General features: G+C 50.0%; 1 protein-coding gene across 7 annotated transcripts in view; it reads right to left on the bottom strand.

Moving 5' to 3' along the window:
• The window catches only part of ZC3H4 (zinc finger CCCH-type containing 4), a 59,207-nt gene that overhangs the window by 25,117 nt on the left and 14,085 nt on the right, over nt 1-20,005 (bottom strand). For 3 of the 7 annotated variants that reach the window (XM_043994146.1, XM_043994148.1, XM_043994147.1), the window contains exons 3-14: nt 19,266-19,376; nt 17,155-17,377; nt 16,399-16,577; nt 15,605-15,701; nt 15,332-15,474; nt 14,947-15,057; nt 14,583-14,694; nt 14,149-14,258; nt 7,107-7,477; nt 6,521-6,924; nt 4,850-5,101; nt 2,803-4,039 (exon numbers count right to left, since the gene is read on the bottom strand). In XM_043994146.1, coding sequence (XP_043850081.1) covers nt 2,803-4,039; nt 4,850-5,101; nt 6,521-6,924; nt 7,107-7,477; nt 14,149-14,258; nt 14,583-14,694; nt 14,947-15,057; nt 15,332-15,474; nt 15,605-15,701; nt 16,399-16,577; nt 17,155-17,377; nt 19,266-19,376 — 3,350 coding nt within the window. Of the gene's footprint in view, nt 1-395; nt 4,040-4,849; nt 5,102-6,520; nt 6,925-7,106; nt 7,478-14,148; nt 14,259-14,582; nt 14,695-14,946; nt 15,058-15,331; nt 15,475-15,604; nt 15,702-16,398; nt 16,578-17,154; nt 17,378-19,265; nt 19,377-20,005 lie in introns of those variants that run through there. The other 4 variants (XM_043994143.1, XM_043994144.1, XM_043994145.1 and 1 more) reach the window with 4 other exon arrangements.

The raw sequence follows: 20,005 nt of genomic DNA, 5'->3' as shown, positions 1-20,005 counted from the left end.
AATCCCAGGGGCCCAGATCTAGACCTGAAAGGGACAGATGAGGCCGTCCTGATGCCCACAGCCCATTTTACAAATGGGGGAACTAAGGCCTAGGAGGCTCAGCCTGCCTGAGGTCATACACACAGGTAGTGAGCCACAGTCTTTCACCACATGGAGGTAGATTCATCGTTAATTATCAGAAGAAAGTCAGGCCGTCCAGTCTGTCAAAGGCAGTGCTTTTAGGCCGGAGGAGAAGGCGTACAAGGGCTGGGATCTTGACTCCGCAGTGTAGGCCTTGCTAGGGGGCGTGTTCTCCACGCCATCATCAGAGTGAATGGGCACTGCCTAGCGGGGTGGGCGGCCTGTCTCACGCTCTGAATCCTGCCGAAAATGAACACCAGCAGCAAGGGACCAGATCACTTTAAAATAACTGCATCTTTTAATGGCAGTAACACAATTATTGGGGAGGAAGGGACCACAGGAGAAAGGCGCGAAGGACATTTCCTGGAAGACAGATGTGGGATACAAAAAAGGGGGTGGGGTAGGTGGGCTGAAGGAGAGCCATGCGACCATAATTGTAAAAATACAGTGCGGTATATACATATTTGCATCATCAACGTCAACTCTGAAATATTATTTACACTTTTATTACAATCTTGGTTAGAGAACGATTTTCCTTTAAAAGCTCTAGCCTGATGGGAAAAACTATGGACGAATTAGAGCTCTGGGAGGTTCATAGCCGGTTTCTAGGTCCTCAAGAGATTTCCTTTAAAAAATTATTTCATTTTAGTTTTACAAAAAAAAAAAAAATCCCAACAAAAAACACCGTATCTTGCATATTTTACAAATGCCATGGAACCTGGCCCTTTGGGGGAGAGAAGGGGAAAGGAGGGGGGCAATCTTACTACTGATCGTGTCCCCCGCCCCCCAAACACCTGATCAATAACAGCACAACGACCCTGACCATGTCTGCCTGCCTGCCATGTGGAGGCCCAGCCCAGAAGGGGTGTGGGCTGTCCCTCCAGAGAAGCTGCAGCAGCCCCACAGTCCTCCGAGAGAGGGAAGCCACATGCCAAGGGAGGCAGTTTCTACATTATTTATGGAGACAGTGCCAGCAGGCTGGGGAGGGAAACAGGAGGTGGGTGGGAAAGAGGAATGTGCCAGGGGCTATGAAGAAGGTTTGCAGAGTCCACGTAAAAAAGACAATTTCTTAGCTTAGTTTTTTTTGTTTTTGTTTTTTTTTTTGGTTGGGGGGTAGCCTGGGGAAGAGCATGCAGGACAGCTTCCAAATAAAACCGTGCCTGAGTTCTTCTCGTTTGCAAACTAAAATTCTCCTAGCAAAGTGGGGCCATTACATGGCAGTGACTAGGCCAAGTGGACAGGACACAACCATGCCAAGCATCTCAGAAAGCCTGGCCTGGCCTCTCCCCGGCCGCCAGGCTGTCCCCAAGCGGGACAGCCTACCTTTGGCTGATGCCAGCATCCCCCTCTCCCCACAGGAGAAAGAGAACCAAGGCCCAGCCTGGCAGACCTTCCCTCCCACAGAGCGGGACTCCCTGCCGGCCTAATGCTCCCTTTGTCCTCTTTGATTCTGGCCTGGCCTGATTGCTGTTTCTAAAGATCCACTATTATACCTTTGGCTCTGAAGCCCAGAACCCACCAGGGTTTCATTGGTTCAGAAATTAAAAGAAGGCATGAAGCAGAAGAATGACAAAAGTAAAAACCTTCTTGAAAGAAAAAAGTTGGGGACTTTTCTTGAACGATTTGTCCGCATTAAGGAAGCAGGAATGAGGAGGATGGGAGGGCAGTGAGGGTGTGAGCAGGGGTCTGGCCCAGCCCAGGGGGGAACAGGGCAGGCAGGGCCTACAACCCCTCCAGAGCCAGACTGACTAACGGACAGGCTGAGGCTCACTAGGGGCTGCTTCAACCCCTTGAGCCCTGCTCCCTGCAGGCCAATGGACAAGTGGTAGAGAGCCTGAGGCCTAGGGACCCCTGCCCCTACCTCCCCACCCTCGCTCCCTCACTTGCGCTTAACAGGTGAATCATAGGACACAAGCAGCTACCCTGGGGCAGTGGGCACTGGCCCCTTCCCCACCCTGGTCCTGATTCCTGGGGGGGCTTCCCTCCAGCTCTGACTCAGCATGAGCCACACCCCAGTGTGCCCCGGGCCCTGAGAATAGGACAGTGATGGACAGAGGAGCTTCGTGATTTACACACAAAGGGACAGAGGACAGGACGGCTGCACAACTTGACCAAAACTGCCCCCGAGACCCAAGACAACACGGGGCCCAAGATGCACTTTTAAGGGATCTGGGCAGGAGACTTTGATTGTTCAGTTAAAAAAGACATTTTCTTGGAGATAGCCTGGGAGTCGTACAGCACTGACCAGAACCAAAGGTTTTTATATACAATTTATAGGAACCAAAGAATAAAAAACCCCCACGCCCTCTCCCCGTCCCCCCCCAGCCCCCTCCCCTGACATTCCCAACACTGAATGTGGCCATGAAATACAATCACAGGATGGGGGCTGGGGGACGGGGTCCAGGTTAACACTACTGGCAGAAGGGGGACGCGGTGGGGTCAAAGCCTTTAAAAACATCTTTGAGGGAGCCGGCATCCTGCTCGCTCTCTCGGGAGGGGCTGTTGCCAGCGAAAGGGCTCCCAGAACCAGCCTTGGACGCCTGCTTCACGGTCCCAAACAGGGTGGGCACAGGCAGGTTGTGGAGGCCGGGCTGGGGGGCCCCCTCCTGAGAGGGCGTGGCTGAGGGGGCGGTGGCGGGGGGCGGGGCTGCCTTAGGGCGCGGCCGATTATAACTGTTGTACCTGTCCGTGGCCGTGGGCTCCGAGCCTGCCTTGCCCGCCTCCGGCTGTTCCAAGGCCGACTTGCGGATGAACGGGGGCTCTTTGGCCTTGGCCGCTGGGCTTTTGCCGTTGCCGTCAGGACCCTTGGGCTGAGCACCCCCTTCGGGGGCTGGCTCGGCCCCTTTGCTGCCAGAGTTCGGAGTCCTCGGGTCATAGAGACTGATGCCGCTGAGCACACTGCTCTGCCCACTCCCGCCACCTTGGCTGACCCCCCCGGCCGCCAGGACCCGCGGGTCATAAGGGGCGATAGCTGGAGGTGAGGCCTCGCCAGAGGAAGCAGGGGGTGGGGCAGCTACCTCAGGAGTGCTGGGCTTGGCGGCACGGGATGATGTGGTGTCCCCAGGTTTTTGCAGCCGGGGGTCGGCAGGGGCTTTCCGCACCCGGGGGTCACTGGGCTTCTCGCTGGGACTGGGTGCTGAGGGGCCGGACGCATTGACGGTCTTGAGGATTCGAGAGAGCAACTCAAAATCGGGCAGGTTGGCAGCAGAGGCAGCGGAGGCAGCACTGGGGTCCGAGGGGGCTGCCCCACGCTGCCGGGGGTCTGAGGGCCCAGTGGCAGGGGGCCGGTGGAGGCGGGGATCGAGGGCGGCAGGAAGGGAGGCTGCAGAGTCTTGTTTGGGAATGGGGAGCGGGATGAGGTCCTCGGGGTTCCAAAGAACAGTGCGAGCAAAGCTGGGCTTGTTCAGGGTCACATCCTTCTTGATGTGGCTGAACTGCTGTAGCTGCAATCTAGGATCCCGCAGGGGGGCCCCTGGTAGGGCATCCAGAGGAATGGTCACTGCTTTTTCCCTCAGAGCCCTCTCCCCTTCTTCCTCTTCTGAGGGCCCAGACCCCTTCCCACCACTGGTACATGCTGGGCTTGGATGGAGTCCATCAGGCTTGGAGGTGGGAACGGGACGGGCTAGCCGGGGGTCCGAGGGCCCCGAATCCCCTGAGCCCGAGGGGCCAGGAGCATCGGTGTGACGAGAGAGCCTGGGGTCCCTGGCGAGGCGTGGGTCGGCAGGTCTGCCCCCGGCAGCAGAGCCCTTCTGGAGACGGGGATCGCCCACTGTGGGCAGGGGCCCCGCACCACTACCCCCTGACTCCCCGCTGGGTGCAGGGGGCCGACTCGAGGTCTGCTGTCGCAGGGTCTTAAGGATGGAGGTGACGCTGCTTCCTCCGTCATCCTCGTCACTAGAGTACCAGTTGCCCGTGTCACCTGTGAGAGAAGGACAGACATCAACAAGTGGGTGTGGCTGACATCCCCCCTTTACACCTGCAGGTCCCCACGATAACCACCCCCCCTGCAGAGGTAACAAATGCCAGGCAGCAGAGTGAGGTCCGTGCAGTCCATCAAGTCAAGGGGAAATGCTGTCCAAAGCCTTCAGCCTGGCTCTTGGGCATCTACGCTGGGAACTCTATTAAACTCATTCCTCTGCTACTCAAAATGCGGGGGGAGGTGCCGAGAGTCTTGGCCTGAGAAGGGCTTCAGGCCCAGCTGTCTCACCACCCTCTGGCTGGGACCATGGGCCTCCCTCTGCTCCATTGCCCAGCTGGAGGTAGGAGGTAGGCGCTTTGTCATGAGAGCAGGACTCCGCCCAGTTGCCTGCTAAGCTGCTGCTCCCACAAAGGCCCGGCTCTCCCTCTCCCGCCCTCGCCTACCCTGACCGCAGCAGCAGGGCTCCCCACATAGCTGTGAGTGGGCCATGGAGGGCGGATGTTCCTGATGACCGATGACTGCTCAAGGTGGCAAGCTCAAAAAGCAAATGTCTGTCTCTATCACCCAGGCATCCTTCAAGGCCTCTGTGGACCCTAAGTCATACTTGGGCATCGGGCGCTATGACTCAACTGTCCACTGTACGATGTGTATGGATGCGTAAGGCTCTCTGTGTAGGTGGTCAGCAGGCCGGCCGGCCGGCTGGGCTCCTAAGCCTTTGCCCCCATCCACAGACTGCAGGACGCTGGCTCCAGCCACGCTGCCTGGGCCAGGCCGCAGCAAAGGGAGGCCCTGGGGCACAAACACACTTGCCTTCCTCATTCTCTCGCTCCTGCTTGCTGCTCTCAGCTAGCCTCCTTGCCCTTTCTTCTTCCTGCTGCTTCTGCTGGATGCGCAGGTATAAGGCCCTCTGGGCAGAGGGGAGGAAGTCAGGGACACTGGTGGCGGGCTGCTGTCTCCCAGGGGGCCCTGCTTCGAGGAAGCCATCAGGCTCCAGGGGCTGCTCTGGGAAAACGTGCTCTCCTGCCTCGCCTTCCATCTCCTCATAATGTCCATAGTCCTCTGCTGGGGGGAATAACCATGGGGCGAATTATTAATCTTTGGGAGGCACTTAGGAGTGGCATTCCTCCAGGGAGTACCCTCACCAGTGAGCCCACAGACCCACTGAAGGAGGCCTTCAGGAAGTCGCTTTGAACACCAAAGCCATTCCTGCCCATGGATTCCCAACCCATGTACTTCCAAGGAGATCAAATAATTTCTTTCTTCCCCTACTCTTAACCAGCGAGTGTCTGCTCCCTCATGCAACTTTAGGAGAAGCACGTGTCCACTCTTCGATAGCAAAAGGGAGAAGAGAAGGTCGGAGGGCAAGGCGTCCCTGGAAGAGTGTCCCCTAACACTGTCTGAGAACAGGTTACAGCAGGGAGGCGCAGCCAGGACTATTTGGGAGTCAAAGAACAATGGCCTTGGGGAGTCACATCAGCAAGGTGGAGGAGTGCCTTAAGCAGCTGGACTCAAGAGACCCTGAGTGAGAGCACACCCGGGCAGTCACATGAAGAGCTCTCTCCTCTGCATGCAGAGAAAGAATGTGTTCTTCCTTTGGGATTCACTCTAAATTGAGAAATCATTTGGGAATTGTAAAAGCGGGTTCTTTTCTACTTATGGAATGAACAAGAAAGTAAGAAGTAATGGCTGGGTTACTTCTAACAGACCTCATTAACAGCGCCACCTCTGACCCCAGCACCGAGCACAGGGCTGAAGGCGTCCAGTATCCACTTAATGAATGCTTACTAATGGATCTTGGCTTGTGAAAAATAACATGTATTTCCCATTGAACAACAGTCAAACTTCAAGTATACACGTTCATTTCGCTCCATGAAATCTATCTCTATGTTGGACAAGGAAAGTGTTGAGAATGAACAGACTCAAGGCCTGTTGTTTTGGGGGTGGCTGCTGTCCTCAGAGTAAGTGGGGCCAAGTGATTATTAGTGAGCTGAGCCAGTCCACTTCTGGTGAGCAAAGCTGCTAAATCCTTGCTCCCTTGCTACGGGAAGGGCAGGAGAGGCACCAGCCACAAACGGAACCTGCAGCAGTCTTTGGAGCCAAGCAGCCAGTGTGTGTAACGACCATCAAGCCAACGAGAAAGAAGTGACCCCTCACGGCAGATGACACGAGGAAGAGACAAGAGAGCAAAGCCCGAAGACTGTGGATGACAACCGGCACAAAACCCGGAGTCGATGCACAGGAAAAGGACAGGATGATGCTATTATTCTCTTAGCTAAGGTGCTATAAAAACCGTAACGGAGACATGCAAGCAAAAGGTTCCGCTGCGTGATCTCCTCTCAACTCTTCTTTTGTGTTTGTCAGTAGATGTTAAGAGCTCATTTAAAGCCAGAAAGTCTCCCCAATGATTCAAACCAAATCGAATCCTCCCTGCCAGTTTCCCCAGAGCCCAGCTGCCAACCCCCATCCCAGGAAGGCACGTACCTGCCTCCCCCATTAGTCCAGGGTCCATCTCCATGCCCTCCTGCTGCTGGTAAAAGTTTTCATAGAAGTTCTGGGCTGGCGGAACAGGGGGCATCATTCCGGAATGTGGGGAGTCTCCAGGGCCATAGGGCATCATTGGTGGGCCCCCAGGACCCATGGGGGGGCCAGGATTCATCCCAGGGCCCATTGGCATGTCCGGGTGCATGTCGGGATGCATGTCCGGGTGCATATCGGGATGCATGTCCGGGTGCATGTCGGGATGCATGTCCGGGTGCATGTCCGGGTGCATGTCAGGATGCATTGGTCCTGGCATGGGCCCAGGGGGTCCCATGTTGGGCCCAGGCCCCATTGGCCCAGGGGGCCCCCCAGGCCCAGGGAATCTGGGGGGAGGTGGAGCAGGGTGTCTAAAAGAAAACACAAAATGGGATTTTGATTCTACTAACTTCCTATGTCATTCTACTCCTCTCTCTGGGATCCAGGAGTTCATCTGGTCTGTGATTGGTATCAAGGAGGCCAAGGTCCCAGGCTGCACCCTCCCCACAGAGCTCTCACTTGCCCAACAGCCCACCGCCAGCTCAGCACTCACCTCACCCCCAGCTTCTCAGCAAGCTGCCCCGTGGGCCGAACAACAATCTCAAACAGTGATGGAATCTTCTTATTGTACATGTCCTGCTGCTGCTGAAGTTGCTGGGGAGAGAGGGGCTCATGCGATGGCATAGGCATAGGCATCTGGGGGGGTCCAGGAGGCGGAGGTGGGGGTGGGGGAGGAGGTGGGGGACCTCCAGGCATGGGCCGGCCATTGGGAGACGTTGGAGCTGGGGGAACAGGGGGACGTGGTGGGGTGGGCAAGAGGCCGACTCCCGGCGGAGGCTTCGGTAAAGGGTTGATGCCTTGTTTTTTCAATTCTTCCACTTCCTTCTCATCTTCTGCACCTGCTTCTGCATCATCTGCTAACATCTAACAAGAACAGATGGAAAGCAGGCATGAGGGTGATTGGAAGGGCAAATGCCTGGGGAGGCACAGAGGTGGCAGCATTTTCTTGAGATAAAACCTGAACCTAGTCAAGAGACCATGGTCTTGAGGAACTCACTCCAATGAGACACTTGTCCTGACTTAGGGGAGAAAAGACCAAAACTGAAGAGAAATGAAAGGCGCACTAAGTGAATGAAGAGCCACCAGCCTAAGCTAAGGGAAGCCCCAGAGAGCAGACAGCTGAGCAGCAGACTGGTGAGCCAGGAAGAAGCCAGGGCTTGGGCCGGGTCCTCTTTGCCACAAGCCCTTCGATCTAAAACCGTTTGATGATCCATTGGGTCAGGTCAGCCTGTGGCTCCTACTTCTGTTTCTGCTTCTCTCCCCTCCTGCCAAACCATTCCCTGGAGAGCTCCCCTGGTGGGTGCCAAGGAGGATACAAAGACAAAACCAAATCATCCCTTCCCTCTGCCTTTGGAAACAGCATGTACATCTACAAGTGAAAACAAAACAAACACAGGAAATATGAAATACCCTTTTTTTTTGGGGGGGGGGGGAAGGGGACAGGGAGGGATGGGCGGAAAGCACTGGCAGCTTAAGGGAGAGGGGTTAGGAAGCAGGGAGAGAGACCTGGCACAGGAAGAGCAATCAGGAGGCTATGGGCAGAGTTCAGGAGTCTGAAAGGGAGGCCGAGCTGTGGAGGCAGAAGCATGAGGTTGGAAATAATCCCTTAGCAAAGTTGCAAGATATAAAATGATCCCACATAAATCATCAGCATTGATGCATGTTACCAAACAAAACCAAGATGAGACTGGAAGAAAAAATTACACTTAAAATAAATTCAGAAGTATCAAATACACGTCTACACGGCAGAAGTCCCATAAGAACTACGTGAATACAACTATAAAATGCTCTTTACAGAAATAAACACAAATAATTGGGAAAATATTAATGGTTCAAGGGTAGACTGAGCCAATCAAAGGACTGATTTTAACTAATTTACTTATTCAGTGCCATGCCAATTGTAAGAAAATAATGGGCTTTGCCAACGCCCAAAGGCCCCAGCTCAAGGTGAGTGATTGGATTGATTTGGACTGATTAGATTGACTGAGATTGACTGACTTCACTGATTAACTCACTTAAAGTTAATTCAATTGAAGCCACACCTGTCTGGCCCTCAGGAGGATGTGTTCTCAGAGACTGTGGACTCTGACCTCAACACAGGACCACCCTCAAGTCCAGTGAAGCAATGGATTTGGGTGATGCCAACCAATGAGCCTGAAGTAATGTGGAAGGACCACCTCTCCTTGGGATGCAGAGGAAGCTTCCATGCTCAGTTCATCTCTTGAACAGGCTGGTGGTAGAGGACCTGAGAAAGAACCAGGTCAGGCTGGAACTCTAAGCTAGATAGGCCTTTTCTTAACTTTCTGAGCCAAATGTTCTCTTTTTACTAACACATGGTATGCTTTTTTTTTTTTTTTGGACTGGGCAATGAGGGTTAAGTGACTTGCCCAGGGTCACATAGCTAGTGTCAAATGTCTGAGGCCGGATTTGAACTCAGGTACTCCTGACTCCAGGGCCGGTGCTCTATCCACTGCGCCACCTAGCTGCCCCTTTAATAAATTCTTTTTTTTTTTTTTTTAGTGAGGCAATTGGGGTTAAGTGACTTGCCCAGGGTCACACGGCTAGTAAGTGTCAAGTGTCTGAGGCCGGATTTGAACTCAGGTACTCCTGAATCCAGGGCTGGTGCTTTATCCACTGCGCCACCTAGCCACCCCCCTTGAATAAATTCTTAATGCTCCAAAACTAGTGCTAAAGCTTCTAATTTATAAGTAAACCCTAGCTAATTTTCCCTACACTTGGGACAGGAATAAGGCGACCACACATTTAATTTTACTCATCACACAATCAAACAACCAAAGGATTAATAACTTGAAAAGGTGATGACAGGGGCAGCTAGGTGGCGCAGTGGATAGAGCACTGGCCCTGGAGTCGGGAGTACCAGAGTTCAAATCCAGCCTCAGACACTTAACACTTACTAGCTGTGTGACTGGGCAAGTTACTTAACCCCAATTGCCTCACTTTAAAAAAAAAAAAAAGGTGATGACAAAATTCATCTAGAGGAACAACAAGGTCAAGAAAGTAAAGGCAAATAAAAAATGTGGGAAGGAAGGAAGGAAAAGGACCCTAGCAGTATCAAATAGACTACAAAGCAGTAACCCCCACAATTACTGGGTACTGCCTAAAACCCCAAAAAGTTAATCAATGGATGAGATTAGGTACAGAACAAACTGAATGCCCTAATGTTTGATTAACAATAATCATAATCAGAACAATATGATAAATATAATTTATCATGATTTATCATATATAGTTTGATATAATTTAATAAATTATTTGTTAATTGTTAACTATAATAATGATAAATTATCATTGTTATTATTATATATCATTAGAACATCACAGAACATACAGAAGCAAACAAACCTGGTGCCCTAATGTTTTCAATCCAAAGATTCCAGCTACTAGGGTACAAAGAACTTATGATCTGAGAAAAAACTGTTGTAAAAACTGGAAAGCAGACTAGCAGAAACTAAGTGTAAACAAACATCTCACACCACATACCAAGAAAAACTCCAAAATAGGTACATAACTTAGCAAAAAAGGGCGACATCATAAGCAAAGACATTATTTTCAGATCATGTATAGGAAAAGAGTTAATGACCAAAATAAAAATGGAGATCCCCCCCCACCAAAATAAAGGATTTTTGCACAAACAAAACCAATGTAGCTAAAATTAGAAGGAAAGCAGAGAACCACAAAAAAAATCTTTGCATTGCAAAAAAAAAAATCTCCAATAAAGATCTCGTTAGTAATAAATAGGGAGGGGCAGCTAGTTGGCACAGTGGATAAAGTACTGGCCCTGGATTCAGGAGGAGCTGAATTCAAATCTGGCCTCAGACACTTGACATTTACAAGCTGTGTGACCCTGGGCAAGTCACTTAACCCAAATAGCCTCACCAAAAAAAAAAGAAAGAAAAAGAAAAAACAAGAGTAATAAATAGGGAAATGATTCAAATTTATAAGAGCCATTCCCTAACTGATTAAGAAAAAGAGGAAAGTGGCCAATGTTGGAGGGGCTATAGGAAAACAAGTATAGTAATGCTACTTTTGCCTATGAGGTCAAGGAGCTGGTTTGGTATGTAAGCAGTGTCCAAGTGATCACAGTCACAGCCTAGTCCCCAGGATGCATGGGGAGAATGTTGCCCTACCATGCCAGGGTTGGTAGAAGTGTGAATTGGCACAGTCCTTCTGGAAAATAATTTGGAACTATGCCCAAAAGTTATTAAACTATAGTACCACCAACTAGACCTATACTTCAGAAATCAAAGGAAAAAGAAAAGGACACATATAGACAAACATATTTATAGTAGGGTTTTTTTTTTAAATGTTACAGAACTAAAAAATAAGAGGGTGTCCATTAACTGGGGAATGAATGGCTGAGCAAACAGGAGCTTATGAATGTAATGAATTTTTTTTTTTTTATGTCATAAGACATGATGAAAGGGACAGTTTCAAAGGAACCTGGAAAAATCTGTATCAACTGATACAGAATGAAATGAGCAGAACCAAGGGAACAATTTATACAATAACAACAGCTGTAAAGACAACTTGGAGAGACTTAAGAGCTCTAATCGATGCCATAACCAACCACAATTCCAGAGGACCAACAGTAAAGAACACGACCCCCCTCCTGAAAGGGAGGTAATGGACAAAGAACATAGATTGAGACAGATTTTTTTAGACATGGCCAATTTAAGGAAACTGTTTTGCTTGACTATTCATATGTGGTACAAGGGTTCATTTTTATTTTTTTTTCTAAGGTGGAGGGGAGGGAGAAGGGATAGAAAATAGATTTTTAATTTAAAAAATGAAATTAATTTTTTTTAAATGACAAGATTTGAAAAGTTTTTTGATATGATAGGCATGGGAAGAGAAAAGAATAGGGAATGATTCTGAAGGCTGTAAACTTAGGTGACTCAAAGATGGTGGATGCCCCTTATCAGAGGATGGGAAGATTTGGGGAGAAAAGCAATGTGTTGTTCCATACATGTTAAATTTGAGATGCCTATCCAATGGAAAATGCCCAACAACCAAATGAAGCAGAATTGAAGCTCAGTAGCAGATTTAACAGTGGTGACCTCTGAGAGGGGCCTTCCAGGAAAGGAGGGTTTCTGTACACAAATATACACAAAGAGGAGGATCCCAGGAAAAAGGGGATGAAGTGAACAAAGGCATGGAAGGGGGATGCCTGGGTAGTGTTTCTGCAAAGACTAATTATATGAGTGGTCCAGCATTGCTCTTGGTTTGGAAAGACTAACTTTTTCTAATTGAGGCATGAATGCCTTGCCTTCCAGTTACTTTTTTTTTTTTTAAGTGAGGCAATTGGGGTTAAGTGACTAAGTATTAAGTGTCTGAGGCTGGATTTGAACTCAGGTCCTCCTGACTCCAGGGCCAGTGCTCTATCCACCTGTGCCACCTAGCTGCCCCTTCTTTCTTTGTTAAATTTCCAAGGACCTAAGATGAAAGATGCTGTCCACCTCTAGAGAGAACTGAAGAACTCTGAATGTGGACTGAAGCAGATTTTTTTGGTTTTATTGCGTTTTCTTTTCCAGCTTGGCTAATAAGAAGATGTGGCTTGCATGACTTCACGTGTATAATCCCTATCAAACTGCTGCCTTCTCAAGGAAGGGGAGAGGAGGAAAGGTAAAGAAATTTGGAACTCAAATTTTAAAAAACGATTGTTAGATTTTTGTACATGTAAAATGGTAAATATTTAACACAATATATAAAACAATGTAAAAATAAATGTCCTGGGGCAGCTAGGTAGCGCAGTGGATAGAGCACCAGCCCTGAATTCAAGAGGTCCTGAGTTCAAATCTGTCCTCAGACAGTTGACACTTACTAATTGTGTGACCCTAGGCAAGTCACTTAACCCCAATTGCCTCACCAAAAAAAAAAGTCCTTTTAAAGAAAAACAAAGCTTATTTTTTCCCCCTTTGAGGATTGTCCAGCTTTGACACACTGACTTTAAAGATTCCAATTGGGACACAGCACTCTTAAGTTACTTTGGGTCTGGAGCAGGGACTGATCAGCAGAGGGCACTACTTAGTAGGCCTCCCCTCCCATGTCACATGGGAGGCAGGCCAGGGGAAGGATACGTCTCCTATGACGGGCTGACCTGCTGCCCCAGCAAAAAACGCTGCTCTTAAAATAACATGACACCAGAGGTTCTTCAGGAACTTCGAGAATGCACAGAATCAGCGAGACTGGCCTTCGATGACAAGTGCTCTTAATGCCTACCCCCAGGGCTCCTACCTCAAAGCCCAGGTGGTGCTAAGAGTAACTACCATCTGGAGAGCCTTGTAGCCCTACACGTCAGCTATCCTTGTAACACTCTGTAGAGCTGAGGAGCTGGTTCAGACTAGTCTAGACCAGGGTTTCTTAAGACTTTTTCTTATGCGACCCACAGTTCAAGGAGCTTTGGTCTAGACAACAGAGAACTCTCATCTCTTTTAAACTATACTACTAAAGCATACCCAAGTAAAGGCCGAAGGTAGCAAAGACCTGAACTTGTACAAGCATTTACTGTTAACTCTGACGGGCACTGTGGGTGCCAAGTGCTGGGGAAAGCCCTGCCCTGGCCATGCCCTAACAGAGGGAAGGACATAGCCCAGTAAGGATATGGGAGACAAACCACAGACACTGCCCTAGGAGCTGGGGGCACCAGCTATGTGCTGCACAGAAGTGCTGCAGTCTCTGGTCCTTTTCAACGGCTAATTCTAAACTGTTTTTTTCATCAAGTTTCACTTCTCAAGGGGCAGCTAGGTGGCACAGTGGATAGAGCACTGGCCCTGGATTCAGGAGGACCTGAGTTCAGGTCTGGCCTCAGACACTTTACACACTTACTGTGTGACCCTGGGCAGGTCACTTAACCGCAATTGCCTCACCAAAAAAAAAAAATTTCACTTCTCCCCGAGTGACTAACTGGTCTTCCTGCCTCTGGTCTGTGCCCCGCTTGGCTATCAAAATGATCTTCCTAAAGATCAGACCCAACATTCAACAAACCCTGGCAGACGGGTCCCTGGATGGCAGAGCACGTGGTGGGGAAGAGAAGGCTAGTGAGCCTGCAAAGGAGGGTGCGGGGGGCATGCTGGGAAGGGCTTTGAACGCCACTGACCCATTCTCCCCGCCTCCCTGGGCCTGGGATCTCTCCCTCCTTCTGTCCATTTACTGAACCCTCTGCTTTCCTTCCAGTCCAGGCTCCAATCCCGTCTGGAGGAAACCTTCCCCGCCCCTGCTTCCCTTTCCTGCTCATGCCTTCCCTGTTAACCTAGTCTGTCTCAGTCTTGTTCTTCCATAGCTATTGGCCTGTTGTCTGCCCATGAGGCTGAGGTCCTTGAGAGTATGGGCCGTCACCTTTCTTTGTACCCCCAGAGCTCAGCATGCAGTAGGTGCTCAATGAACATTTATGCCCCGCCCCAGCCCCACCCTCTAAAACAAGTCCTCAGGCTTTGGCTTCCAATAACGGGACATCAAAGGGCTGGCCTGCTTTCTTAGCTGGCCCCCTCCCAAGTCGGTCCCGCCCCCACGTTTACCTTATCCAGAAGCTCCCTTGTCTCTTCAGTGAGGGGGTCATGAGAGAACATGCAGTCATCACCATTGATACAGTTCCCAGTTGTGTGAAAGAGCTTACAAGGAAAATCACGTTTGTGGTGGTCAAGGCAAACATCCTCTGATGTCAGAGACGGGAATGGGCTGGCCTAATGGCCAGGCCTCAGAGGAGGACACAGCAGGTCAGAGAAGCCAAGGATCTCCCTGCAGACTGCCAGTGCAATGAGCTTCCCTGTGCCCACCTGCCCTCACGAGGGGTTGCCTCAGTGGGTGCAGCCAGCACCAGCAACCATTCCCACCGAGGGCTGCCTCCAGGCCATGGGGCTTCAGGCACTGCCTGTTAGGGAGTGTGAAGTCAGGAGACAGGAGCATTATCAGGGCCCAGGGCCTCAGGGAGGGACCAAGAGTCAAAGGATATCATGCATGTATGGGCAGTTTTCCGCTCGGGCACAAAAGCCTGTGATGTAAAATTTGCACAGCTCGCGCTTCTTCGGCAGCTCGATATCGTGGCTAAAATTGCAATGTTCTCCCTGCAGAAGGACACAGAAGGGCGGCGCCCCGGGATGCGCTAGTGAGGGGAGCCCAGGCCCTCCCTCGGGTGTGATCACCCACCCTGACAGTGGTGTCCTTCATTTCAGAGGCCCTTGGACACCACTGTGAGAAGACACAAGGTCTGGGGACAGAGGTGTGGGAAGGAAGTCTCACAAGGAGGTCACCAAGCGCTCTCCTCTTGGTGTGGCCCCGCCACCGCTACCCCACCCTGCTTGACGGTCTGGACTTACCCATGTGCACCGGCCTTCCACAAAGTACTTGCAGATAACCTTGCCCTTCTTGTCTGACTGCTGGTGGGGCTTGTCATGGTCATTCCTCCGATAGCCGCCACCACCACCATCCTGTCAAGAGCCACAGGAGGTCAGTAGGCCTTGTGTGAGTGACCACCCTGACCAGAGGTCCCAAACTGGGGGGGGGGGGTGGACACCTCCCCTGACACACCCCTCAGAATAAAGGAAACGTATGTGCCGAGTGTGACTCCCAGGCAGCCTCAGCGCCCATCCACACAAGGTCTAGAGAGGGCAGGTCACCCCGCCCCCAGGGCAGAAGGCAAACCCAAGAACAGCCAACTCAGGGCCCTCCAGGACCCAGGGTCAAATGTAAAAGTCCACTCACTCCCATGTCCTCATCATAGAACTCTTCGTCGTCATTCATGCCTCCTCCCTTGTTCATGCCTCCCCTGCTCCCACCTCGACCACGGCCTCGTCCCATCCCTTTGCCTCGACCTCTCGAGCCACGGCCTCGGCCCCGACTTAAACCTGAAGGAGAGAAGAACCGCCTGACTGTGCATTCCTTCCACCCAAAATCAGACGCTGCCACGGCCAGGCCAGCCCCCCACAAGCCACTGACGTCCAACCGAGCCCCGGACCCCTCAGGGACCAGCCGTACCTCGCCCTCGGCCATCTTTGGGCCTGCGATACTGGTTCATGTCTTTGGAGTACTCATCATAGTCCTCTTCACCCATCAGCTCTTCATTCTCGCCAAACTAGAATTCAGAAAGAGGAGGTGTCTGCAACAGAGACCGAGGGAGGCCTCCACTCCAGTCACGGCCACGCGCCCCTGACCTTTCGTTCTTTAACTTAGAATGACAAGCATGGCCTCCAGGGACACCTAATGGCCCTGGCTTGCTAAACCTTCATGGCATCTCCATACCCCAATTCCTTCTTTAAACAATGAGGAGTGTTTGAAGGTGGCGAGCCAATTACCTTCAACTCCAAGGTGATTCAGCAAAGCTGTGGGTTTATGAGCTCTATAGAGTCTCTATATCAGAATCACAGCACCAGAGAGTGGGAGGGAGAAGGGGTACCCAGAGACCACCAACTCTAGGTCCCTCATTTTACAGACAAGGACCCCGAGGTCCCGAGGTCCCGAGAAGGGAAAAGCTGTGGGGCCCTTGCATCATCTACACATGGGGAGTGCTTCTAGTCCTTTTGTAGTCTCTGGAGGACAGCTGTACTGCAGAGACTAAGTGTTTCCCATCTTGTCTCCATCAAGCCCTTGCTCCCTCCCCTTCCTTCAGAGACTGCTTAGATCTGTGTTAGCTTTGAAATTTAGGTTAAAATTACTCCGACTCTTCTTGGGTCCCGAGCTCCCAGACCATTCTTTGGAGAACACTACTAGGGTTCTTCACAGCAGACACACAATTACGAAATTGCAAGCCACCTAGGACAAGCAGCACGTACTTCCATCTCCTCTTCATAGAAATCTTCTTCCTCTTCTGGATGGTCTCCCATAGAACCTCTGCCCCTTCCTCGGCTTCCTCGGCCCATTCCTCTCCCTCTGGCTCCTCCACGCCCTCCTCGGACTCTGTAGCCTCTCCCTCGGCCTCTGGCTCCTGCAGGACGGTCAATGAAATGGTGGGCTGTGAGCAAGATCAGAATCCAGGACAAGAAAGGCTATGGGTATGAAGGCTGTGCACATGGGCAGACTCAGCTAATGTGCACCTAGCACCTAGCCTTTCTGAACTGCTTTTCTTTCTGATTCTTTGTTACAAGAGATGGCTCAATGCGTAGGGCCATCGGGAGGGTTAGGCAATATGGGAAAGAAGTAAGCCCCATGCAGGCGTCCCTGCCTCCTGTAGACCCTCTCTAGAGCAAAAAGAGAAAGATTCAGGAGGACCTGAGTTCAAATGCGGCCTCAGACACTTGGCACTTACTGGCTGTTTGACCCTGGGCAAGTCACTTAACCCTCATTGCCCCGCAAAAAAAGAGAAAGCAAGGTCACACAGCTTGTGGACTGTGAGCCACATCACCTTTCAGCAGCTTCTCAGGGGAGAGGAGGAGTAACTTATGGGTGATCACCACCCTGACAAAGTGGTGCCAGGTTGGGAAAGCTGCAGATCCCTGTTCTCCACCGTCCCACAGAGACCCTTCCTTACACTTCAAGGCCAAGGATGCGTTTTTACAGCAGGAAACTTTCTGCATTCTGGAATAGCTTACCTCGCCCTCGGCTGCTGCCTTCCTTGGCCCGTCTATACTGGTTCAACTCTTTGGTGAAGTCATCATACTCCTCTTTCCCAAGGTCTTCCTCTTCTTCCCCTTCATATTCTCCATACTGCTCATTCTCATAGTCATCATACATGCTGTAATTCTTGCTTTCCATTTTTGAGTAGCTCTTCTTGGACAAAGGGGCATTGTGAGATGAAGGATACTGCTGGTGAGACTAGAGGATCCAAGGGAAACAAGGGAAAATGAGCCGAAGGTGACCAACGGCAAGTTTCTCTTCTTGCTGAGGTGAAGCTGAGGCCCAGCAAAGGAAAAGAATTGACCCCAGAGGCTCCCGAGTGCATCCCAGGCAGAGCTGGGCCTTCCAGCTCCCACTGGAACGCAGACACCCACTATGCGTGGAAAAGCACTGCTGTCACTTCCATGGCCCCAAGGCACTTTGGGGTAAGGTTCGCCAAACAGAGCATGTTTGGGACCTGAAACATGCCGCTCTCTGGGACTACATCCGACAGGTCTATTACAGACGCTGATGGACACAGTGGCCAATCACAATTCCAGAGGCCTCAAGATGAATCCAGCTGACCCCCTCCTAACAGAGAGAGCATGGACTCAGGAAGCCAATGGAGATGTTCTGAGGGACATGGCCTATGTGGGAATCTGTAAGAGGGGTTTGGTTTTTCCTGCTTTCTCAGTGAGAGAAGAAAGAAAGAGAGAATAAGGATCTGAAAATTAAATTAAATTACTTGAAAAACCCATGTCTGACTGCAACAATACCAACATAAGTCAATTAACTATAAAATCTTTCATGGGCTTAACTTCCTGTTTATAATGACAGTTCCCCAATTTACAAAGCCTTGTACACCACACATGCCACAATAAATTCCAAAAGGAACAGTTCTAAATATAAAAAAGTAAAACAAAAAAAAAATAGAAAAAATTAAGAGGATATGGGATTGTTATCTCAACTCTGGAGAGGGGATAAATTCTTAGTGAGCTGTAACTGAGGGGAAATTGTAAAAAATAAAATAGATTAATTTGATAATATTTTTTAAAACTGTGCAGAGAAAGGTGGGAAAGAAAAACTGGGGGAAAGCTTTCACTCAAGTATCTTGATAAAAGTCTAACATCCCAAATCAGGATGTGAAAAAATAGCTGAGCAGTCACCCTCCTATTCTCAATGGCAATGGCACACTCTGCACCGCCTAACAAAAGCCTCATGAAGCAAGCGAGACAAAAACCCTTCTCATCCCATTTTACAGACACTGAAATAACAACTGCCTTTGATAAAGCACTCCCCATGCATTCTCTCTTTTCTGCCTGGCAACAACCCCATGAGACAGGTGCTTCAGATACTGCTCTTAATTTTACACAGGACTAAACCAAGGCTCACAGAGATTAAAGGGCTTGTCCATAGTCAGACAGCTCATATCAGCAGCAAGCACTGCACCCAAGTCTTCCTAACTGTAAGTTCAATGAGATACTCTATATAAAGGGCTTTGCCAACCTCAAAGGCCTGGCTAAGTTTTCATTCTTTTTCTCAGCAGCAGCAGCATCACCCTGCCTGGCCTATGGGGACACAACTAGTCTGAGTCACAGCTGGGATTTAAACTCAGATTACAAATTTAGGGCTCTTTCTACATCACACTGGAATGTCAAAACCTAATCTCTTATGACCCATTTCCAGAACACTTGGAACAGTGAGATATCTACTTATTCTCAAAAAAGATATTTGACTTGGGTTAGGAGAGGGGAGGTAGAGGAATTCCTTTTCTAAGGTAAAAAAAAAAAACCTATCCAAAAGGAATTTAAATTTACACCAAGCTCAAAGATGATAGGATGGGGATTTCACTTCAGATACATAAAAAATTTCCTAAACAGCTCACAAAGGCCCCATGCTCACTTTCAGAACCAATCCTTAAAGTCTGAGGGAGAGCCTGCCAATGAGAGCATTCAACACTCTTCCATAATAAAACATCACCCTACTGGGACCACACAGAACTGTGTGCTTTGTTCCCAGAGCCAAAACATTGGGATTTAAGCAAAGCTTCGTTAGGAGGGAATCAAAAGCCTAGTAGAACACTCTTCTATTTTGTCAGCGTACTCACAGATGAATATGGAGGGCTGTAATCTCGATATTTTCGGTGGCTTTTCTCGCTGGGGCTGAAATCAGAGTCATCACTGAAATCGGAGAAATCATCGCTTGATGATGCGTGTCGCTAGGATAAAAGGAGGCATATTTACTGCTTTTGTTAGAGAAGGAAGAGCCTGTGACTTTAACAGCTTAGCCCAGAAAAACCCAGCAACACAATTACGTATGTACACCTGAAATGTCCACCTCAACAGTGTCTATTGCATCTGTCCTCTTCAGACAAGCCTTTATAACCCCTCCTCTGGTCTCGGGCTCTTCATTCATCTCATGCCTCTAGTCTAGCCTCTCCCAACATCAAATGCAACAGCAAACATTTGGTGTATAATCTACTCCATGCGAAATACTCCCCCAGACAGTGGAGGACCCAAGACAAGATCACTACGGTCACTATCCTTTTGGGGATTCTAGCCCAGTAAGCAGAGGGGCCCAAACCGTAACTGATGCCATCACATTACAAGATCATTAGGGAGTCCCAAGGCAGAGGACTGCCTCAAGTCTAACAGTCAGGAGGGCCAAATGACGAAGGAAAAAAACCTCATGGAGGACACGGCATCTGAGCTAGTTTTAAAGGGTCTTTTCAAGAGACAAAGGGGGAGGGGCAATTAGGTGGCACAGTGGATAGAGCACTAGCCCTGTATTCAGGAGGACCTAAGTTCAAATCCAGCCTCAGGCACTTGACACTTACTAGCTGTGTGA

Source organism: Dromiciops gliroides, chromosome 3, assembly GCF_019393635.1.
Source record: "Dromiciops gliroides isolate mDroGli1 chromosome 3, mDroGli1.pri, whole genome shotgun sequence".
NCBI lineage: Eukaryota > Metazoa > Chordata > Mammalia > Microbiotheria > Microbiotheriidae > Dromiciops > Dromiciops gliroides.
The sequence above is the reverse complement of the archived record's forward strand: the minus strand, read 5'-3'. Positions and strand labels throughout refer to the sequence as shown.